Below are 23,939 nucleotides of genomic sequence, written 5' to 3' on the forward strand. Positions count from 1 at the left end.
GAGTAGCACTTAATGAGTACTTGTTGATTGATCTACAGGTCGATTAAAGGTTGGGTAACCATTTGGGTCAAGTTACAGGTAATATTTGGTCTGTTGATGCCCTGAGATTCTGTCACTTTGGTGGGACCTGTAGGAACCTGCACAAAGCCTTCAAGAACCCAGGGTCGCTTCAAGGTACAGTGCATCTGGGAAGGTTCTAGTGAGATTGGTTCATCTGTCCATCCATCCATTGGTCTATCCATCCATCTACCCATTGGTCTACCCCTCAGTCTTTCCATCCACCCACCCACCCACCCATCCATCCATCCATCCATCCATCCATCCATGCATGCATGTTTCATTAGGTCGTGCAGGGTGGGAAAACCTGGGTTCAGATCTCACCCCAGAGACTTAATGGCTCAGTGGCCTCTGGTGAGTGGGTTTCTGGGCCTTTCTAGATTTCCTTTAGCTCCCCAATGAAATGAGGGGGTGGTCCCTAGGGTCTCTAGGGTCCTATAATTGCCTCCATTTTACAGGTGAGGAAAAAGAGGCTCCTGGGGGATGGGGATGTAATGTAGCCGAGGCCCCTAGGTCACGACGCCTGGCCCATTCCTCTCCTATGCCTCCCATGGGAGATGGTGGGCAGGGCTGGCTTAAGGCTCCAGGAGCACTCGGGAAAAGCATCCGCCTAACATCTGTTCCCACTAGCTGACAGCTTCAATCACGGCTCGCGAAACCCCGCCCATCCACCTTGGTCCCGCCTCCCCTAGGCTTCGCTCCCCCCGCCCTGTCCATCTCTGTTCCAGGCTGGGTCGTACCACTCTGAGCGGAGGGGGGAACCTCCCGTGTCTCTTTCTTCTCTTCCTCCGAAGCCACGCTTGAGAGGCCGTTGCCACCCTTGCTTGCCAGTCTGTTTCTGACAAACTGGACCAGCAGCTGCTACTCTACTTCGCAGGCCGGCCGTAATGCCTGCGGTCCGGCTAGCCACCCGTTGGCCTCCCCCTCCTGACTGGCTCAGCTTTCTCCCCGTATGCCGACGAGTAGTTGGGGATCCGCCCCTGGCCGCCGCCGCACGCGCTGATTGGTCTGGGTAGGGGGCGGGGCCGGGAGGCGGCTTGTTGTGAGCGGACCAGGATGGCCGCCATCTTGTGCGGCGCCCGAGCCCTATCCTGAGCTCGAGCCTGATCGTGAGGCGTGCGGCCTCCGAGCTAAGAAGCGAGGGCCCCAGCCTCCGGAGGCGCGGGAAAGGGAGCGGCTGGCCATCCCTCCCCCTAAGGCACCGCTCCCTACTCGTGCCCAGCCCGCGGCCCAGCCCGTGCGGAGCGGAGCGCCTAAGGGTCCGGCGTGGGCCCGCGCCGCCCGCCCGCGGAGGATGAACGGAGGATAAATGGTTCCCCAGGCGGACAGCGGCGCCTTCGTGCTCCTCTTCCTGCTGGTGCTCACCGGCACTGAGCCGCTGCGCCCAGGTGAGCACTGAGGACAAGCCCGAGGGCCCCAGGGGCCCCAGCCCAGGCCTGGGGCCTGTGGACTGTGGACGAGGGGCGGGGCTTGAGCACAAGGGGGCGGGGCCTAAGCACCTAAGGAAGGGAACCTAGGTCTGAAGGGGCGGGGTTTGAGGCCGAAGGGGAGGGGCTTGAGTGGGAAAGATGGAAACCTGAGCCTGAAGGGGCGGGGCCAAGGCTACAGGGGAGGGACTTAAAGACCCAAGGAAAGAAACGTGAGGGTGAGGGGGCGGGGCCTGCGCTGAGGCGTCCGGTGAGTGTGCCCTGGGGGCGGGGCCTTTCCCCAGGACCCCCCAATCCCGAGGCCTACGGAGTGTGACCCCCATATGGTGACCCAGAGGCGGTGATATCCAGAACATTTTGAAGACTGTAAGCACCTACTGTATGCCAGGCACTCTACAAACAATGGGGCTATGAAAGGCCAGCCCCAGTGGGGGGGGCCCACCTCCACCGTGGGTGGGTTCCCCTCTGGTTTCCTTGCCCCCTAGGCCTGTGCTTAGCGCCATGCCCAGCACACAGGCGACATTTAATAAATGCCCAGTGCCCCGCCTTCCTGCCCTCATGGGTTCTTTCCTTGCCTCCTCGTTGGACATGGCACCAGGGACTGGTGCCAGGTTTGTGATGACCAAACTCCCCTCGCTCATTGCCCGTGATCATCCATCCGAGGCCGGGACCTGACCTGGCTTCCCACCATGGGGCTCCGGGTCTCTTGAGACCCGCTCCAAGCAGGCTCTGTGTCTCTGCCTTCTCCCCAGAAGTGACAGCCCCCTCCACTGGGGTCCCCCCAGCCCCCTGTCCCCACAGCATGCCCACAGGCCAAGGCCTCGACTGTGAGGGAGGGCTTAATGAGTGCTTGCTGGCTGGGGCTGGACTAGGCACATTTCAGTAGCCTGAGAGCTGTCCAGCAAGAGAAGGGCTGCCTCCTTTCACTGAGGGTCCTTGTTCCTCTGCTGCAATCCCTGCTCAGACTGAGGAGCCTGGTTCTTGGCCAAGGACCAGCCAGTCACTACCTCAGGGGGAGGGACCCCTGTTGGAGATGTGTCAGGACTTGCTGTTGGGCACTTGTACTCTTCCCTCCAGCTAAGCCTGTTTCCTTGTTCTTGTCCTCCCCATCGCGAAGACATTCACATTGTACAGGGATCTGCCTAGTAGCCGGGGCATAGAGAGGTGCCAGCCCAGCCCAGCTCTGCCTTCTGGCCGCAGGGACCTGCGATTTTGTCACTGGGGGCAGCCAGCCCCTCTCTGACTCAGTAGAGGGCCTTGAGGGGTTGTTGCTGTGGCCAGCAGTGAGGCTGTGCCCTTGGACTACAGAGAGACATCTGGAGAACCTTCTGGAGTGTGCCCTCTGTCAGTAAAGCTGAGAAGCCAGAGTTGGCCACCTTTGTGCCACAGGGAGGGAGGCTAGTACAGGGATGAGTAACCCCAAACGAGTAGGGCAAGTGCCTGAGAAGAGGATGGGGCTGTGAGATCAGCCGATGACTAAGTTAGGAAGGACTCTTCCAGATCCCAACTCCTCTGAGGGATCCCTTTCACTGGGAAAGAGGAGGGAGGGGACTGAGATCCAGGCTGGGAGACCAGAGACCAGGAGTGAGAGACTAGAGATTGGGGACTGGGGATGTATGGGGGGGCTCTGGGCCAGGGAGTTAGGGGCTGAGGACCAGAGGCCAGGAATAAAGCTGGGTTTAGGGAGGTGAACAGGGAGATGTGTAGGAGAACCTGGGGTGGGGGCTTAGGGGTGGGAATTCAAAAATGAGCAAGCCTGAATCCCTGCCCCATGAATGAGCATTCTGATGTCTCTTTGAGTCGGTTTGCCCAATGGCTTCATGGCATTGTCAGGTAATCAGGCTAAGCATCCTAAGGGGAAGGGATGCACTTCATGGATGCTCAGCAGATGCTGTGGACTGTGTAGCTACTGATAAGTGGCAGAAGGAAGAATCTTCCCTTTCTCCTTGGGAAAATATTGAATCATTCAGCAAACATTTTTAAGGCCTGCTGGTTGCCTTGGAACCTTGGCTCTCTCTTCTGGCCCTGAATCCACCTTTTTGCCTTGAATTAGACTTGCCTGGCCATTTTTCCTTCACTCACCGTTGACTAGACCCTCCTTGAGGGCAGGGCCTGGGGCAGAGCCCCTGTGGTATAGCCTTTGCTGTGTCTTTCTCATTTGCTTGATGTGAATTGGGGTTCTGACTAGGAAATATCAGTTTGGTTTCTGGGGTAGACTCTACCCTTTTGCAAATGCCATTTGTAAGTGAGCAGAGATATCAAGATGTATACGGTTTTGGGGGTATTTTCATGTGCTTTGCTCTGGTGTTCCCTGCCAACTCTTCTCATTCATTTCTGCTCTGTTCTAATACTTAGTTATGCTCCTGAGGCTCCTGGCTCACAAGGTAGGGCCTTGGGTGGTGCTTCATGGTATGGATGCCTCCCACAAGACAGTAGTTATTCATTTGCTTTTGTTTTGTTCTTCATTAATAATTGATTTCTGATATTAATTATAGCCCAGATTTCGCCATGTCTTCTTAATGTATATGGTTCCCCCCTTGGGGAGAGGAATGCCAAACACGTGGGGACTTTTGGGTCTCCGTAAAGGTGTGGCCCATGGACTAATCACATTTGAGAACCTTGGTTTGTGGGGTCATTAATCCATATAAATCAATGTGGTTTTTGCCTTGCTCCAAATAACTAAAACTTGAAAATTCAAGAGAAAGGTTGTGTCCAAATTTGGTGGTCATTGTACACGTGTCAAATTCGGTGTGACTCAGTGTAATGTTCTCTGTCATTTCCCCAGCTTACTAGAAAATAGTGGTGTGTCTCCAAAGATGGGGGTGTTTGCATTTTTCTGGGATGAGGTTTTGAGGTGTTGGTGTCCTCGAGGTGTTAAGAGAGTGGCAGCTCATAAACTGTCATTTAAAGGGCCTCTTCAAAGGCTGTTAGTGAAAGTCGTTTCAATCAAGAGATGAGTAGGTGGACTCTGCCTTTCTCTTCCCATTGCGCTGATCTTCTTGTTACCTGTGTGGGCTCCAGCAGTAATTAGCCTTCCTCTCTCCCTGCTCTGATCTCTCCTTCATCTCAGCTGTGAGACACTGTTTTTTTCTCTAGGAGAGCCACGCGTACTTCTCAACTCTGTTTCCAATATTTCAGTGATTTCACTGGGCCCTCCAAAGGACGTTCTTTAAATTAATTTTAAAAAATTAGTAACAGGGATTGCTAGGGGGATCATTGGAGAGAGCACCAGACCTGGAGATGGGAGGTCCTGGGTTCAAACTAGCCTCACCACACTTCCTATCTGTATGACCCTGGGCAAGTCACTTAACCCCATTGCCTAGCTCTTCCTGTTCATTTGCCTTGGAACTGATACTCAATATTGAATCTAAGACAGAAAGTAAGGATTTCAAAGCATTTTTTAAAAACGGTAAATAAATGATCTTTAGATGCTCTTTGAAAAACAAAGCAAAAGATGCTGTCACTTCCCAGTGGACTGTCCCTCATCCATCACCTTCCCTGGTGTAATAAGGGAAGAAGAGAAATGGGTTACAACAAGTGAGAGATATGCAAGAAGAGGGGTTTTTGCTTGTTGTAACCCACTTCTCTTCTTCCCTTATTACACTGGTGACTCTCACTTTCCCACCAAGAGATGGGACTTGTGCCTCCCTGTCAGTCCATTGAATTCATCCTTGGTCACTACATTGATCCGAATGTTGGTGCTTTCCGTGCTGTTTTCCTTCATGTCTTCTGTAAATTGTTGTCCTCCCTGAGTTTCCCTGGATTTTCTCATTAGCTATTTCTCACAATGCAATATCTCCGAACCACAGTGTGTGCATCTGTTTCCTAATCAGTGGGTTCGCTCTTTCTGGCTTCTCAAAGAAGGCTGCTCTTGTCTAACTGTGGATGGAGCTTTCTCCTCTGACTCTGATTTCCTTGCTGCAGCCCTATGCCTGGCAGCAGTTCAGACAGTTTAGAGACTTTGCTAGCATCGCTTCCAGCTGCCTTTACATTCACAGCTCCATCAGACAGTTCATCATCAAGGCTGTCTTTCTGCAGCCTAGAGCCCCTCAAATATTTACCATGTGCATCCTAGCCGCACTGATAGGTGAAAAGAAGCCTGAATTTAAAGTTTTAAGGCTTGCTCTTTTGAGGGCTGCTACAGTCTGGTCCCCAGCTATAATCTTATGATGCCCTTGGTGTTCTGTGTCAGACTCATGTACCGGCTCTTTGCTTCTCCGATTCTCCTTAGTCTGGCATGCCCACCTTCGCTAGAATGTCAGCTTCTTGAGGATGAGGACTAGGTTCCATTTTCCTTTCTTTTAATCTAGATTCCATTTTAAATGACTGGTTATGGATACAATTATTGATATGTTTTGTTTTTACTACACTTTTATATTCTACTCTGACCTTCCCCCTCTCTTCCCTCCCCTCTCCAGCTAGTTCATTATTCTAGGTAACCTAGAGGAAAAATCAGAGCAGCAACTTGAGTCTGATGGTAGAAACGATGTTTCATCCTCATATCATTTCTACATTCGTATCCCTCGAAGAATTGAATCAAATGATAGAATCAGGGTGGGTTAGAGTTTTTTAGGGAGACTAAGAGGTGATGGAACATGAACCAGGTCTTGAAGAGTAAATAGGATTTGAGTAATGACTGAAGAAATGTTTCTTTCCTCCAGAATTTGTTCTTAGATCAGAATTACTTTCCAGATGACTGTATGCCACAGTGTAGTTGGTAGAAGGGCTGGAACCTTTTCCGATCGACTCAGGCTCACATGAGAATCCTGCTTTGGACGTTCTTTAGTTATCCCACCCCGGGCAAGACACCACTCCTTGCTCCCTCAACAGCCTCATCTGCCAAATGATAATTGCTAATAATGGCTGGCATTTATCTTAGGCTTCCTGGGTGCCAGGCCTGGTGCAAAGGGCTTGACAGTTATCATCTCATGTGAGGAGAATCATTCAACTCACTGGGATGGTAGGATCAAATGAAATGTCACCAACTTGGCTTGTGCACCTTAAGAAGTTATTGTGGATTCTAAGACTTGATGGTGTCTTCAGTGACCTTAGAGATTTTCTCTTTCTTAGCAGCAACATCTTGTTTGATGCCAAGATGTCACAGTGTGACATTTCCCCTGGGCTTGCTCACGGTGGGTGATGTGGGCCATTAAGCCTCCTTTATCAGGCATTCTTTCACTGCCCATTTCACCGTTGTCATCATTGGATATTAAATGTGCCTTTATACCCCTTTATCCAGGAAATAGGTTTCTCTTAAAATGATGTCAATGAGCCAGATGAAAAAGATTTCATTTTTTTGGGAGCTTTTTGGTCTTTTCGCCCCATTAGGAAAATGGAAGTTATTCTTTCCATGTTCATTGTGGTCATTTAAGAGCTGGAAGGAACTTTAGGCTTCTAAAAATGGGGAAACCCAGGCTCAGAGAGGTTAAATGATTTGCCCAGAGTCCCCTGAGGTGTGCTCTGCCCTGCTCTTACCTGGAGGCTGAGGAGCAAGTGCTCTGACCTTGACCTCTGGTTCCAGTGCCATTGTCCATGGTGCTGACCTGAGACTATTCTGCCCCATCCTAGGGTGGTTGGGATCCCCCAGTGCCATCCAGCATCACTGGCCCAAAGGCCACTGATTGAAACTGTAAAATCAGTGGGCAGAGAGGAAGAGCAGCAGCTCTAAGTAGGAGACTTTCTAGGGAGAGGAAGACAATTTCACTTCTTTTTAAAAAGATATTTGGATGAAAAGGAAGACATTGTACCCCCTCTCCCCCCCAGGATCTGCTGGGCCAAATCTCCCCAATGTTTTCAGAGCAAAGAATTAGGTAAGTCTCAGCTTATCCCAGCAAACCATTGGGTGAGGGGGAGCTTTGGGGTGATTTTAGTGGCTTGGAGGGAACCAGAGCAGGGAAGAGGGGGAGGTGGCAGTGACTCAGTGGGATAGGGTATTCAGGGTTCCATGCCGTTTGGGCCCCCCCAGAAAAATAAAGAAGGGAAGGAGGTGCTAAGACACGTTTTTGCTGTTAGAAAATTGTGGTTGGCAGTAATTATATACATCCCTATGACACTTGAAAGCATACAGAGTACATGTTGGTATTTGAAAGTGCATTGAAAGAGGCATTTATTTTGTGAAAAACTATGGTAATATTTATTCCAGTAAAGGCATAAGCCTTCAGTGGACAGGAACCAGTGTGGGGAGGGGATGCCCTCTTCTGACCTTGTTGATGGCACCTAAATGCCTCATGCTGGGTCTTGGCACACGAGCTCTTTTGGGCTTTCGGAAAGAGCAGCATATGGGGCAGGATGGGAGCGTGGGAAGAGAGGAGAGAGGCTAGCCTGCCGCCTGGCATGTGGGTGTCCCAGTCTGGGAGGGGGCTGATGGGTGGCTTAGCTGTTGAGGGTGAATGCCAGTCCCAGAGGGACTGAGGGGGAAGAAGAGCACCAAAGACACCTGACTGGTCTGTGGTGGTGCAGCATTTGCCTTACTCTGAGGTGCGGAAGCCCCAGGCGGAGCCCTCTCCTCCGGAAGCTCAGCTGAGAGAGTAGAGGGCAGCCTGTCAGAGGAGTCATCAGCGGGCGTGCTGGAGTCCTCCTGGGGCCTGAGCACTGAGGCAGGGCTTGAAATTCTCTAGGAGGTAGGAAAGGACGGGGGAAGATGGGCAGCCTGCAGGAAGGTTGAGGCAGACAAGAGTACGGGGGAGCAGCAGCAGGAACAAAGACTTTCCTGGGGCGGGAGAGGCTGCGCCCCCGGAGGTAGAAGCGGCCATCGTCAGGATCAGGAGCTTGGATGGGGCAGGGAAGAGGGAAAGTCCAGCTCCCCCCAGCCTCCTTTACAGAGTGAGAGCTGGCCTGTGTATCGTCACCAGGGCCTTGAAAGGCCGGAAGAAGCGATGCCATGATCTTGCCTCATCCTCCTGAGGGGCTGCCGCTCCACTTCTGCCTTTGGATCCCGAGTCCCAGGCTTGGGGCTTAGGTGACGGGAGGAGGCAAGGCCATCAAGGGGCTGCTCCGTGGGAAGCGAGGCGAGCATGCAGGTGGGAGAGCTGTCATCAGACGTGCCCTGGACACCCGGCTAGCACAGGCCTGCCCGCTGGGATTTGGCTTTGGCTCTCCCTGGTTGGGTCACTCTTGTCCCCCAGCAGCTCGGCGGACATGGCGAATTTCAGGCAGAGCATGGACATTTGGAGTCAGAAGCCAGGCGCTGCTCCCTGCTCCCTTGTTTACTATCTGAGTGGCCTTAGACAAGTTCCTGCTTATGCCTCCGTTTTCTCATCCATGCAATGGGACTTCTGAGGATTCTTCTGGTATATATACACATACACCTGGGAGGTTATGGAGTATGTAACGGACCCCGACTCAGCAGTAAATACGTTTTTATTGTCGTCTAGAACAAGTCTAAGAATTATTTTCGTGTTTGTTGGAGTAATACAATCCTTTGAATCGATCTCTTAAGCTTTTACCTTCCACCTTAGAATCAAGGCAGAAGAGCAGTGAGGGCTAGGCAATGGGGTTAACTGACTTGCCCAGAGGCACACATTGAGGAAGGGTCTGAGGCCAGACTCGAACCTAGGACTTCCTGTCTCCAGGTCTGTCTCTTTCTGCTGAGTCACTTAGCTCCCCCAATAGAATATTCTTTAAATGGAGGGTCTATATCCTGTCACTTTATCTCTGCTCTGACTTGTACTCTATATAGTTTAATAAACCAGCCTCACTTTTCTTTCACGACGGAGCCTGCTCTCACGGTGGAGGCTGATTTTCACATCCAGGAATCCAAAGAAGCCCCAGAAGGGAATGTCACAGGCTGCTGGTTAGAACCGACCTGGTGTCTGTCTGTCGCTGGGCTTTCGTCCAGATTGGATGGCTCAGAGAAGGTGCAGGAAGCCCCTGTGGTCTTTGGTCGCTGACTAAGGAGCCCCGGGTCAGATGGGGGTGCTCCCTCACTTCCCGTGTCTCTCTCTCATTACTTAGTTCCTGGCCTTGAATCCTGAGCCTGGATCTCTCCTGATAAGCTGCAGGGGTGATGCCTCTATCCTTCCTGCCCGAGACTCGTGGAAAATGGGACCCTTTGTCTTTGTTCGGTCACAGGAATGGAAAGACCCGGAGCACCGAGAGTTCTAACCGCCGTGTGCTTACGTGATTCCAGCAGGGGAAAAGAGAACGGATGGGCCTTGGGGTTTGGGCCAGCACGGCCAGATCATCGCTCCCATCTTAGCAGGTTTTTGGAGTCGTGTGTTTTGATCCTCTAGCTAGGCATTGGCCAGTGAACATTTAGTGAGGGCCTACTATGCACCAGGCACTGTGCGAAGGGCTGGGGACACGGAGGGAGGCAAAAAGAGTCTGCCCTCGAGGAGGAGAGTCGCCTGGGAGAAGATGGCATAAAAGAAGGCTGAAAAGATGGGGGTGAGGAAGAAGGTGTCGCCCCTTCTGTCCTCCCTCCTCCCTTCCACGGTGCATTGTGGAGTACAGCCAGGCTGGACGTGGGGAGACGTCTGGGGATTCTCCAGTCCGATGGGCGGAGGGCCCTGACGAGGCATGAGCCAGTCACCAGGCTGCTTGGATGGCAGGAGATGCCAAGCTTCCTGGGGGAATGCTGGAGAATCCAAGGAAGGTCAAGATGGGCATAGCCAGGTGAGAGAGGAGAGGATGTCTGGCCTGCCCCCTTATTTTTCCAGAGGACAGCCTCCTCGGTCAGTCCTTGGGTTGGTTGAGTTTTACTCCAGCACGGAGACAGCTGGGCTGCGAGTAACAGTCTTCAGCTGGTCTCCTGTGAGTTTCTGCTGGTCCTCCTGGCACTTCCTAGATAATGATGCATCTTTTCAGTTTACAAAATGTTTGCCGCCTTACGACCCTGGGAGCAGGTTACCCAAGAGCCATCCGTATCAATAGGGATGTGAACAAGGAAGTGGGTTGTCCATGGGCCCATCAAGAGTATGGGTTGGAAGGAGTATGGCTTGGGGTTTTCTTGGTAGAGGTACCGGAGTGGGTTGCCATTTCCTTCTCTTATTTGACAGAGAAGGAAACTGAGGCAAACAAGTGACTTGCCTAAGATTGCACAGCTAGGAAGTGTCTGAGGCTGAATTTGAACTTGGATCTTCTTGCCTTGGGCCCAGTGTGCCACCTAGCTGTCCTGCTCTCCATTAGACCGTACGCAAACGCATTGGTGATCTCATTGATTTTGGAGTCCCTTCCCATGATTTGGGTCACAGCCCGTCCGTACTTGCCTGTCCTGTGTCACCCTTGTTCCTGTTTTCCCCAGAGTTCTCGTCGCAGGGCACAGAGCCAGCGCGCTCGCTTTCTCTGCGGGCTGTTAATGGAGGAAGGCATTCTCCGACGTCCCCGTCATTGGCGGTGGCCCTCGCTGCGGTGCTTATGCTCTAGTTGTTCAGAGGCATGGGGGGGACCGGCTAGAGCCCTGGCTAATCCCCCGTCCTCCCTGGGGTTGGCCGCGACTCTCACGTCTAGTCTCGTTTTCCGTTTCCACCTGTGTGATGGATTCGAGTTATCCCACACTCGCCTGCTTCTGCTCTCATGCTCAGGGAGAGCCTCTGTCCGTTTCCTTTCCCTGATAGGACGGAAACGTCTTCATTGCTTAGTCAGCCAAATTGACTGTGACCCAGTTGGGAGAAAAGCCCGGCACATCTGTCCAGCGGACCCCGGGAGAGGGAGCCGGCAGGGCCGGAAACACCGACTTCTGGGGCGCCCCCAAGGGCCATCTTTTGTGTATGAAGAGACTGCTCTGTAAAGGCGTTCCCTCCCGTGCCCAGACCCTCCACCCCCATTGCCCAGCCCTTAGCCCTCCTCTGCCTTGGCACCGAGGCGGCTCCTGTTACAGGGTCTCCGGAGCCGCGAGCTCTGGCATGCTCGGAGGCAGCCGTGGGCTAGAGAGGTGCGTGTGCCGGTCCTCCGTGCCCAGGACCCTGCCTCCTACAGGAGGGAGCCGGTTCAGAGCGGTGGCTTGCCCAAGGACCCGCGGCTCTCTTTCAGTTTCAACGCCAAATCCAGCTTTTCTCACTGTTGGTACTGGCCATGGAAAGCTCTGGGGCTGGGCGGATAGAGAGCCAAGTCTCGAGTCGGGAGGTCCCAGACACGTCACTTGACCCCCATTGCCCAGCCCGTACCCCTCTTCTGCCTTGGAGCCAATACATGGCATTGATTCTAAGATAGACAGTGGGGGTTAACCCCCCCCAGGCCCCCCAAGTATGATCTCTAGTCTCTGCATTTCTCTGTTGTGAGATGGCAAAGATGTGCTCCATTCCTGAAGACCACCCAAAGACTTCCCCACTAATGCCCTCACTGAGGATGCCCTCAATTTGTCTATACTTTCCTTTCTCGTCTTTGTCTTTGTCTTTTTTTTCCCCTTCAAACCCTCACTTTTCCATCTTGGAATCAATACTGTTTATTGGTTGCTAGGCAGTGGGGGTTAAGTGACTTGTCCAGGGTCACCCAGCTAGGAAGTGTCTGAGGCTAGATCTGAACCCAGGACCTCCTGTTTCCACGCTTGATGTTGTATCCACTGCCACCTACCTGCCTCTCAATTTGTTTATATGTTGCTTCCAGTTCTAAGGTTCTTGGATTCTGAGAACCCAATAGAACTCTTGGTTCTGGGAGCTGGCAGAGCCCATGCTCGTTTGTGAAGAGGATCTCCCACCGCTGGACACGCGATCTTGTCTGGTAGGGGTTTGCCAGGATTCTGCCCGAGCGAGGCATTCGTCAGGCTCTTCTATTGCGTGTGTCGGCGTCCTGGGCTAGCAGAAGTTGGCAAACAGAATTTTAGTGGTTTGGAAGTTCTCCAGGGCACGGGGCTGCTGGACACTCTTGAAGTGCCTCGTCGGGCAGTTTCTGAAGATAGACGGACAATTCCCGCCGCCTGTGCTCCCGCCCTGAGCCAGATCCAGGCCCACTTCTGCGGAGAGGCCCGGGGGGGGGGGGGGCGGCCGGAGCACATGACTTGTTTTAACCCTTCTGTCTTAGACTCAGTACTAGGTATCCCTTCCCAGGCAGAAGAGGGAATGGCTAGGCAATGGGTAAGTGACTTGCCCAGGGTCACCCAGCTGGGGCAGTGGAGCACCTGAATTTACCAAATGGGGAATATTCGGTATCTTTTTTGGACTTTTGTGGAAAGGTTCCAATTTGTGCATTTGAATTGAGGGGTCATTTGTGTAGCATCAATATGGGCAAAGCGTTGTGTTGCTGAGTGGAGGAAAAGGAGATGTTTGAGCATTTCTAAAAGGTGAACCGGGGATATTCTCTCACCCCTCCCACCTTCTCCTGGGGGAAAGATCTTTCTGATCGTCTGGATCTGATTATCCGTCCTCAGCTCCTAACCGTCTGTGACTCCCTTGTTGTCTCTTGAGTGAAGCGTCCTTCTGCCAGGAGACTCATGGGCTTGGTGGCCATTGGAATAGCCAGAAGAGAACGAATCTGTGTAAGCAAAGGCGTCCTGGGACATAGGCGGAAGGCATGCCAAGTCGGCCCTTGGGAAAAGAGGCAGGCGAGGCAGGCCTGGAAATGGAGGCAGACCACGAAGTGAGAAGATTGTGGTTTTGATCCTAAACTTCAACACCTAAAAAGAACATTTTTAAACATGCAACAGAACCCCAAAAAGATTCTTTATGAAACTGCTGCTCCCTTTTAAGTTTTCATTCATTCGTTTATCAATTATCAGTTATCCTCACCTTCCATCTTGCGGTCACTACTGTGCATTGTTTCCAAGGCAAAAGAGCAGTAAGGGCCAGGCAATGGAGGGTCAACTGACTTGCTCAGCATCACACAGCTAAGAAGTGGCTGAGTTCAGATTTGAACCCAGGACCTCCGGTTTCTAGACCTGGTTCTCCATCCACTGAGCCACCCAGCTGCCTCATAGTTGTTCCTTTAAAAAAAAATTTAAAACCTATAACCTTTGGTCTTACAATTAGTACTCTATATTGATTCCAAGGCAGAAAGGTGGTAAGAACTAGGCATTGGGGGTAAAGTGAATATTGTGTGCATCTCTCTCTCTTTCTCTGTGTCTGTCTCCTTCTCTCTCCCTCTCTCTCTCTCCCTCTCTCCCTCTGTTTCTCTCCTTTCTCTCTCTGTCTCTGTCTTTGTCTCTGTTTCTGTCTCAGTGTCTCTGTCTTTCTGTTTCTGTCTCTGTCTGTCTCTCTGTCTCTCTGTCTGTCTCTCTGTCTCTCTGTCTCTGTCTCTGTCTCTCCATCTCCTTCTCTCTCCCTCTCCCCCTCCCGCGCCCCCCCCTTGTTTCTGTCTCATTCTCTCTCCCCCTCTCTGTCTCTGTTTCTGTCTCTCTCCCTCTGTCCGTTTCTATTTCCCTCTCTGTCTGTCTCTGTCCCTTTGTCTCTCTCCCTCTCTCCCTCTCCCTCCCCTTCCCCCCACCCTGCCCCTCAGTTCTCTGAGGCCATCAGTCCCCCCTTTCTCTTCTCCCCATCTTGCCCTCTTGGTGAATCCATCCAACCCTACATAGTCCCCTTCGGACTGTGGCCCCCTCATCTGTTGACTCTTGGGCTCTGGAAGCCCTGCTCTTGGATTATTCCCACCAGCCTTTGCATGTCCTGCTGAGCAAAAGTGGATAAAATCAGGCAAGAATTCTGGCGAGTTCATTACAGAATGATGCCATATAGTCTTAACTGGGCCCTCATTCCTGCTAGGCAATCCTTCTACACCTCCCTAATTACTTTTTCCCTCCACTTTCTGTAGCAGCTCTTAGAAACCTTTTCCATCTCTCCTTAAACTTCCCAGGGTGCTCTCCTCTCTCCCTTCACCTGCTCAGGGGAAGAGAACCCGGAGAACCTCAGCATTTATTAGAAAACATTAAGGCCATTCCCCAGGAGCTCCCATGGCTCCCCTGTTCCACATCTCCCCTGTCTGGGATGACTTCAGCTACTGCCTCCTCCTTCACCCCTTGGTGTGTACCAGTCGTCCCATTCTACTCCTCTCTAGCAGATTGCCCCTCTGTTTTCCTGCCTACTTCTCTTTAGTCTCTCTCTGGCTCCTGGCACTTCCTGATTCCTACAGACACGCTCATGTATCTGCCACTCTCAAAAAGTTCCTCTTCCCTCACTCTCCCATTTTGTGGCTGTCGGGGTGCCTCGGTTTTCTTCTCCCTCTCTTCTTAACCCCCCACAATCCAGCTGGCTCCTGACCCAATTGTGCCTCTGAGATCGCTCTCTCCAGAGTCGCCGGTGGTCTCTTAGTTGCCGTGTCCAGTGGCCTCGCCTCAGTCCTCGGTGTCCTGGAGCTCTCGGCAGCCTCTGACGGGGTTGGTCATTCTCTCCTAGATCCTCTTCTGCCTGCTCTCCTGGTTCTCCCTCTGACTGCCCTTTCTCTGTCTCCTTGGCCAAATCCGCCTCAGATCACTCTTTTTTTTAATTTGCAAAATTGTAATTAATTAATTTAGAATATTTTTCCAGGGTTATAAGTCATGTTCTTTCCCTGCCCCCTCCCATAGCCGACTCGCAATTCCACTGGGTTTTACACTATCATTGATCCAGACCTATTTCCCTATTATTGATATTTGCATCGGGGTGATCAGATCAGGCCTTCTAACCTGAGGTGTCCTTAGGGCTCTGGCCTGGGCCCTCTTCTCTCTTCCTATGTTCTTTCCACTTGGTGAACTCCTCAGCTCCTCCGGATTCTCAGGCCCCTCTCCCCACCCTAACCTCTCTGTTGACATCTAGCCTTGCATCTCCGTTTGCTGATTAGACATTTAAAACTTATCTTGTCTGAAACAAGTCATTATTCCCCCCTCCCCAAACCCTTCCGCCCCCACCTTCCCTGTGACTGCAGAGGCCCACACCGGCCCCCAATCCCTTGGGCTCCCAGCCTAGGAGTGAGTCATCCTGGATGCCTTACTCTCACCCCCACGTCCAAGCTGGTGCATCCTTTATAGATCTCCTTTTTGCACCATCTCCCGAATACCTTCCCTTCTCTCCTCTGGTGCAGACCCTCATTCCTGGACTATTGCAATAGCTGCTGGCGTCTCCCTGCCTCTAGTCTCTCCCCGCATCTTCCAAACAGCCACTAAAGGGATTTCCTATAGCGCAGAGCTGACTAGGTCACCCCTTTCCTCAGTAAACTCCCAGTGGCTCCCTGTCACCTTCAGGATCAAAATGCTTTATTCGGCCTTCAAAGCCCTTTATAACCTGGCCTCCAGGGGTGTGCTTTAAAAAAAAAACAAAAAACTTTTCAAGCTCTTACCTTCCATCTTAGAATCAATGCTGTGTATTGGTTCCGAGGCAGAAGAGCAATAAGGGTTAAGCAATTGGGGTTAAGTGACTGGCCCAGGGTCATACAGCTAGGAAGCGTCTGAGGCCAGATTTGAACTTGGGTTCTCCCAACTCCAGGCCTGGCACTCTGTCCACTGAGCTACCTAACTGCCTTCTTTCCAGTGTCCTTACACCTCACTCCCCCACACATCCCCTGTGATCCAGTGACACCAGCCTCCTGGCTGTTCTAGGAACAAGATTTTCCATCTTGACTCCAGGCATTTTCTCTGGCCACCAAACATTCTCCCTCACCCCTACCTTCAACTCTGCTGCCAGGCTGGATTTGAACTCAGGTCTGCCTGACTCCAAGGCCAGAGCTCTATTTACTGTGGCACCACTGTGGCACCAATGGGGAGGGAGTGATGACGAGCTCCTGCCACAGGGTCAGTAAAGCCTAAATGCCTGATCCATACCTTTCCCAGATCAAGACAATCATAAGACCCAGAGCCTGTTGGGGGAATTTATATAAAGTCCTAACTAAAAAAACATTTAAAAATAGGACCACGAAAGCTTGGAGGGAAGGCTTCTTCCTTTAGGAGCTGCAATGATTATTTAAGTCAGTCTTTTATAATACTAAACTAAAGAGGAGCCGACCATCTGTAATGATCATTTACTCCCCAAATCCAAATGATCCACCTTTCTGTCCTACTGGAAAGCAATCTGGCAGAAACCAGAGACAGACCAACATATTCCACCACATATCAAAATATTTATTAAGCACCTAGTAGGCATCAGACAGGAGCTAACTAGGTGACACAGGGCCTGGAATCAGGAAGACTCAAGTTCAGATCCAACCTCAGACACTCACCAGCTGGGTAAGTCATTTAGCCTCTCTTTGCCTTAATTCACTGGAGAAGGCAATAGAAAACTACTCCAGCATCTTAGCCAAGAAAACCCTATACAGAGTCATGAAGAGGCCAAAGAGGCAGGAGACACTAAGTGCTGGGGACAGAAAGATCCAAAAGACAGTCCATGTGAGAGACAACTTGTATACCACAATGTGCGCACAAGCTACAACAGGATAAACTGGGGATGATTCCCAACGGGAAGGCACCAGAACTAAGAGGGGTTGGGAAAGGCTTCCTAGACAGAGTGGGATACTTCCTGTGTGACTTTGGGCAAATCATTTTAACTTCTTTCAGTCTCTTTTTCCCATATGTAAAATAGAGATAATAGCACCTCCTCTATGAGTTGTTGGAGGATCAAATGACCTACTCTTTGTAAAGGGCCTTGCAAACCTCAGAGCACTATATAAATGTTAACTATTGGTAATAATCATAAAATGAAAGCCATCTTCAGATCCCTGCCCTGCCCTGCCTCATGGTGAGGACTCGCCCATCTCTTTTCCTTTCTCACTCAGGCCTGTCAAACAGCTCATCAAACACTCCTTGAGGAAGGATCATTTCTAAGCATTAGCAGGAGAGGCTCTCCCTCTGCTCACTTATTTGTGCTGGCTGAAGAACGCCATGAGCTGGTGCCCACTCCCTCCTCCTCTGGGCTCCTGGCTCCGGCTGCTCCTCTCCACTCCCTGCCCGAAGTGCCAGCCTTTCCACAGTGCTAACAGGAAGAATGCTGCTGCCTTTGCTTTTGGAGAGTTGTAGACCTGCCAAGATGATGCAAGGCTGTCAGCTGGGGCTCCTGGTGCAGGACCCTTCTTGGCACTTCTTCATCTTTTGGGGCCCAGGAGTCATTCTTGTCTGCCTTTTGTGACTGGTACAGATGTGAATGTATATTAGGACATTGCAGCAAGACTCTTTACAAGTCCTTCTCTTCCATCTTAGAATCAATACAGAAGGGTGGTGAAGGCTAGGCAGTTAGGAATAAGTGACTTGTCCAAAGCCACATGGCTAGGATGGCCAAATTTGAACTGTGAGATTTAAAATAGTGAAGCCCATAAACTGTAGTGAGCTAAAATGGTTGAGGTTATAAATTGTGATAGATATAAGAGAGGGTGAGTAAATTTGACTGCAGAAAATAGGTTTCACTACAGTGTCTTGGTTTTTAAATCAAATATAAGGTGGTCGCCAGGGAAATATTCGCAATTATTCAAATACCCAAGTCAACTGGGTTTTATAGAGATTTTTAATTAATAATATAATGAGGAATTAGAGAAAGAGCGAAAGGGTAGGAAAAGAATAATTATGAAGGGCCTCAAGCCAATATGGCCTAGACCTGAGTCTTAAGAGAGAGAATCAGTCAGTCAGTCTTTTAACACTCACCACAAGGTCTGCCTAAAGGATTCTAGTGACACCAGGCCAGCTCCATCTCAGCTGACTTCACCAGAGAGAGCTCCAGCGAGACCTCCTTAGAGATTGTCCTCCAAGAGCTTCCCTTCTCCAGAGCCTCTCTCAAGAGATTCTTCCCAAGCGGTCCTCATCAGAGATCCTCCAAAAGGATATCTTCAAGAGATTCTGCTTTTTCTTATATAGGGGTTTTTCTCCCATGTCACCTCCCCTAAGTCCCTACATCTACCAATCACTGTAGACGCTTTCCAAAGGACTGCCCATCTAAATTCCTAAGTCGACCAGTCTCCTCAGTAAGTCTGAACTAGAGAAAACACAGCTGAGTCGACTAATCTCATTAAGAGAAAACTTGCCCGACCCTTTTAGGTACCTAGCATCCCATTGTATCAATTCTAAAAAACGAGCATGGCTCAAAGAACTCCTTGCCTTATTATAAGCATGGGTCCAAGTACTTTCATTGTTTAGCAAGGAGTTTTCTCTCCTAAAGCAGTCTTAAGTATGGTTGGAGTAGAGGTCCTCCCATTTCTGATCCTGGCGAGTTCTCACATCAAAATGGGGAATATTTCTCAGTAGGGAATTTGTTCCAATTAAGAATTCCCCGATGGGGAAATTTTTAACATTCACAAGTCTGAGAGATTTCAAGATTTACAGAACCCAGGACCTCCTGTTTCCAGACCTGTCTAGCTGTCCCAGCAAGACTCAACATCGAGGCATAGGTTAACAACCCTGGAGAAGGTGACTTTCTAAGGTCTCATATGCATGTTAAGGTTTAATTGAAAAAATCATGTCAGTTGTTTACATTTAAGGGATCCGATTGTTTCTGGGACAAATATAGCCAGTCTGATTCAGTGGACAGTGCCTTGGCCTGGATGGGGAGTTCGGTTGGTGTAGGGGAAAAAGCACCAGTTTGGCAGTCAGAGGTCATGGATTCAAATCCTAGGTCTGCTCTGAACTATATTGGACATCTTGGACAAATTATAACCTTGCCCTAGGCCTTGATCTCCTCATCTGTAAAATAAGGGACTTGGACTAACTGACCCCAAGTCTTTTTAGATCTAAGATCAAGTGAGGGTGCCTGGCCCTGTGATCTCTAGTGTGGGCCTTTCGGGAGCAAGCCTTCAGCAACTTGAAGATTAAATGATGCCCAGATACCCTGTCGGGGTCATTTCTCATGGGGCTGGGGAAACGTAGGAACTGTGGTGGGTAAGCAGAGATGATCCAATGACTGTACATGCTCCTTGGCCATGAAATGATGATGTATTGAAGTTTATCAATGGCTAACCATGAGTTTTGGCTTTTGATCAAGGCAGTCTCCAACTACTTTGTAAGTTTTTTTTTAAATTTTAAATTACAGGTCCACCACTAGCTCTGGCAAGACTTCTCTCAGGTGAGTAGGTTCTCCCGCAGATGGATTCCCCCTCACGTGCTAGTCTTCAGCATTTGTAGTTTCAGGAACGTGACCTGGGCTTGTCTTCAGCTGTGCCTTTCTGCTCTTGCCTCCCTTTCTTCCTCCTGTCACCCAAAGGGGCTAGCTTTGCACAATGTCATTAGTTGAGAGGAAAGTTATCTGATTTTTTGAATCCAGGGCCTATTGACCCTTCTAATTAAGGGTACTGAAAACCTTGGCTCTAGATTGCCCTCGCACCTTTGCTAAAAGAGAAGATTGATTTTTGAGGCTCCTTCCAGTTCTAAAATTGTCATGATTTGTTAGATTCAACAGCAGGACATGGAGATATGGGATCAGGGTTCAAATCCTGCTTTTGCCACCTTTAAGTCCTTGAGAAAGGCACTGAATTTTGCTGAGTCTTAGTTTCCTGCTCTGCAAAGTGAGGGGGCTAGACTAGGTGATCTTTTAGGCTCCTTCCAGGATCTCTGATCCTAAGAATTCTGACAGGCAGAGATGTAGCTTAGTACAGCAGACCGAGTGCCAAATGCAGGGTCAGGAAGCCCCAGGGCCAAATTCTTCTCTGATACTTTTGTCATATCACCTCTGGGAGATCAGATGACTTCTGAGGTCCCTTTTAGCCCTCCATCTGTGACCCTTTTATCCTTCTGGATTAGCTTGGCACATAGTAGTGCTTAAGAAATTTTTATTGAATGAATAAACACATGAATGAATGGACTAATAAGCAGGCTGTTGAAGTCCTTCCAACTTGGAGATTCATGGGTTCTTGAGTCCCTTCCTTTGAAAGGTCAATCATGGTAGGCAGCTAGGTGGTTCAGTGGATTGGGAGCCAGGCCCACAGACAGGAGGTCCTGGGTTCAAATCTAGCTTTGGATATTTCCTAGCTGTGAACCCTGGGCAAGCCACTTTATCCCCATTACCTAACCCTTATTGGAACTGATACCAGGATCAATTCTAAGATGGAAGGTAAGGTTTAGAAAAGAAAAGTCAATCATAATCATCTAAATCCTTCTGGATCCTGTAAAAAAAAATCTATGGATGGCTTTGGTCCAAGTAGACCCCCTTGCTGAAGTTAAAGCCAGCAGTGGTCTTTAGCAGAGTGTAAGTAGTGACCCAGGTAGTGTGTTTCTTGCCGAGTTGTGGCATTAGCAGCGGCAGGGCAGGGGTGCCTGTTTGCACCCTTTATGTGTCAGAGTGCCCAGACCCGCCAGCACAGGGGAAACCGTATCTAGAGAAGGAATCAGCATGTTGAATTGTGGGCCACAGGGCTTCTCTGTTTCAAAAGGAAAAGCATCCCCAAGATCAGTTCAGTGCGAGGTGGAGTCTGGCCCACAAGAAGACTGTCACGTAACAGGAATGAGCTGTCACTTATCTTAGAAATCCGCCCAAAGCCCATTTAACAAGGGAGGCTGGCTGCATTCTCGCCCCTCAGGATCCGGGAGAGAAAGGTGGTGTCTGAGACAGTGCCTCAGCCCCCGGAGCTTTCTGCGGCTTTCTCCAATTCAAATAGAGTTTAGACACGAGTCTCAGATTCCTGCTTGAGAGGTTTGTGGAAGGCTTTTGCCTGTGGGTGTGTGGGGGGAACCAGGAACAGGCCTCCAGTTTGCACCCCAAACGCCATTCTCTAAATCTCTTAGGGGAATACCAGTGTCTGTTTTCTTTCATAGACAAGTTTTGGGCCACTTAGTGACTGCTAACATGCTCTTCTCTTACTCTTTGTATGAATGCTTCGACTCTGGATGGCCTAAAGGCTGATCGATCAGACGAGATCATTTCCCTAACAAAAACCAGCGGCTTTCCATAAGCAGAATGATTGTTTAAAAGCCGTGTCTGGGAATAACGTGGCTTCAGAATCGCTACGTGTACAGAAACCCCTTCCACTAGGAGGACTATAATAGGGCTGCTTGTGGCTACAGATATCGGCCCGGCCACAAGCGTTCAGCAAGTCCCAGCTGTAGAGCAGCTGCTGTACCAAATGCGGAGGATGCACAGATACAAGGGAAACGATTCCTGCCCCCAAGGAGCTTCCATTCAAATGAAGACCACCTGCACATCTCCATGTATCTACAGGAATGGAGGGCAGCCAGGGGGAGGAGGTCTGGGGCTCTGGGGTGCAGGGACAGAGAGGGGGCCGAGTTCCAAGATGCCGAGGTGTGGAGGGAGAAGAGCACGCCAGGGATGGAGCGGCTGGGAAATCATGCAGAGCATCTTGGGAGGTTCTACTTGTAGATGGTAGAGGCCAAAGAGGAATTGCCCTCGCCCGGAGTTCTTGTGATCAGTCGTGTGAGAAACCCACATTTCCCCGTTTTGTATTATAAGTGGCCTAGGCACCAACCAGAATTAAACACGTCTGTACACGAAACTGCTCCTTGTGTGCACGTCCTGCGTAGAGATACGACGTATGGATGACATGACATCGAAATTGAGGTGAAGGAAGAGGGGTTACCGGGCAAGCTTGTTGGTGGCAGTGGCCTGTTACAAGACATTTTCAGTAACTGGCAGGTTCTTTTTAAACCCCTACTTTCTGTCCTAGAATTGATAGAAGTATCTGTTCAAAGACAGAAGAGTGGTAAGGGCTAGGCAGTTGTATTTATGTGACTTGCCCAGGTTTACACAGCGAGAAGTATCTGAGGCAAGATTTGAATCCAAGTCCTAACTCCACGCCTGGTACTCTATCCACTGTGCTACCTAGCTGCCCGGAACAGGCAAATTAAAAAAATGAAAATGGTATAATGTGAGCGAATAGCACTGATTCTGTATTCTCAGAGCTCTTCGGGAGTTGGCTGAAACACAAGCACTTGTTAAAAATGGGACGGACCCCTCTTGCAGTTCAAACACATTTCATGCTCTCACAGACAGTCCTTGGGACAAGAACACAGTTTTTCAGTTGTTAGAATACTAATCAAGTTGATGAAAAACCGTCCATTAAAAAGATTTTTGGCAAAATTGTGTGATGATGTGTGTGTGTGTGTGTGTATTTGGGGGAGGGAGTAGCATAGGGAGCTTTAAAAAACCACGTTTATACATTTCCCAGGGTATCCTCTCGCCCCTTCCAGAAAGCCATTCCTAATACCTAAGAACGAATGAGAAAAAAACCCCAACAGTTCAGCAACTAGGCCAGTTCATTCTCCATGTTTCCCCAGCCCTGCAGGGAAGCCAGGGGAGGGAGGTGCCTTCTTGGATCTTCCACCGATTGGCTCTTCTCTTCACTTGTATTGGTGCAGTGAGTGGGGGTGCTACTTCCCTGATTTTTCCTCTCCTATTGGAGAGTATAGAGAAGCGGGTAGACACGCAGAGTGCCAAGGGGAGGATGTATAAGCGGGGTCCTTCGTTGCTGGCTTCAGATGGACTTTGTGAGTGTTTGAATTAAAAGAAGAAATTGCCCTTTTTCTAAGTGATAAAGATGGAGCAAATCTACTGTGTAACAAGCATTTCCTCCCCAAATTTGAGTATTGGGTAAATATTTTTTAAGAACTGAGTACTATAATCCAATATGAGCCCTTCAATTCATACTTTGATCTAGAAAAGTCAAGTCAGCAAGCATTTATGAAGGGCACAGTGTGTACCGGGCACTGTCCTAAGTGCTGGGTATTCAAAGAAAGACCCCAAATAGCCCCTGTTCTCCAGGAGCTCCCAGCCCAGTGAGGGATGCAGCACATCTGTAAGACAGACAGAAAAGGTTAGAGCTCTGGAGAATGACTCTACGAAATCTGATTTCCTCATTTAAAAAACCAAGCCAAAGCAAACCTCTCCTGCAAATGAAGGAAGAGTAAAGCTGTGCTTCTTAATCCTTTGCCTGGTCTTCAGAAGGAGTTCTCATTCATTTTATAGACCTGGCTATTTCTCTTTCTAACTCTGAATGGCTAAGGATCTCATGTCCCACAGTCCTGTGACTTGCCCAGGGTCATACAGCAAAGAGTGTCCAGAGGCTGGATCTTCCCAACTCTGTTATCTTTCTCCATCTGAAAAGAGCAACTAATCTTTAAAAAAATTTTTTTTAATTTTAATTTTTAAATTTTAAATTTTTAAATTTTTATTTGGTCATTTCCAAACATTATTCACTGGAAACAAAGATCATTTTCTTTTCTTCCCTCCCCCCCCCCCCATAGCCCACGTGCAATTCCACTGGTTATCACATGTGTTCTTGATTCAAACCCATTTCCGTGTTGCTGGTATTTGCATTAGAGTGTTCATTTAGAGTCTCTCCTCAGTCATATTCCCTCCACCCCTGTAGTCAGGCAGTTGCTTTTCCTCGTTTTTACTCCCACAGTTTATCCTCTGCTTGTGGATAGTGTTTTTTAGATCCCTGCAGGTTGTTCAGGGACATTGCATTGACACTAATGGAGAAGTCCATTACCTTCGATTGTGCCACAGTGTATCAGTCTCTGTATAATGTTTTCCTGGTTCTGCTCCTTTCGCTCTGCATCACTTTCTGGAGATCGTTCCAGTCTCCATGGAATTCCTCTACTTTATTATTCCTTTGAGCACAATAGTATTCCATCACCAACAGATACCACAAGTTGTTCAGCCATTCCCCAATTGATGGGCATCCCCTCGTTTTCCA

The 23,939-nt window shown here is 49.8% G+C and overlaps 1 protein-coding gene across 12 annotated transcripts in view; it reads left to right on the plus strand.

Moving 5' to 3' along the window:
• Positions 1-234: 234 nt before the first annotated feature.
• DGCR2 (DiGeorge syndrome critical region gene 2) overlaps positions 235-23,939 on the plus strand; it is an 87,451-nt gene continuing 63,746 nt past the window's right edge. The window contains exons 1-2 of one of the 12 annotated variants that reach the window (XM_007490460.3): positions 236-1,445; positions 19,325-19,357. In XM_007490460.3, the coding sequence (XP_007490522.1) occupies positions 1,367-1,445; positions 19,325-19,357 (112 nt within the window). In that variant the 5' untranslated portion in view covers positions 236-1,366. Of the gene's footprint in view, positions 1,446-19,324; positions 19,358-23,939 lie in introns of all 12 variants that reach the window. The other 11 variants (XM_016432518.2, XM_056821423.1, XM_016432519.2 and 8 more) reach the window with 11 other exon arrangements.

The sequence above is a fragment of the Monodelphis domestica genome, chromosome 3 (genome assembly GCF_027887165.1).
Source record: "Monodelphis domestica isolate mMonDom1 chromosome 3, mMonDom1.pri, whole genome shotgun sequence".
NCBI classification, from domain to species: domain Eukaryota; kingdom Metazoa; phylum Chordata; class Mammalia; order Didelphimorphia; family Didelphidae; genus Monodelphis; species Monodelphis domestica.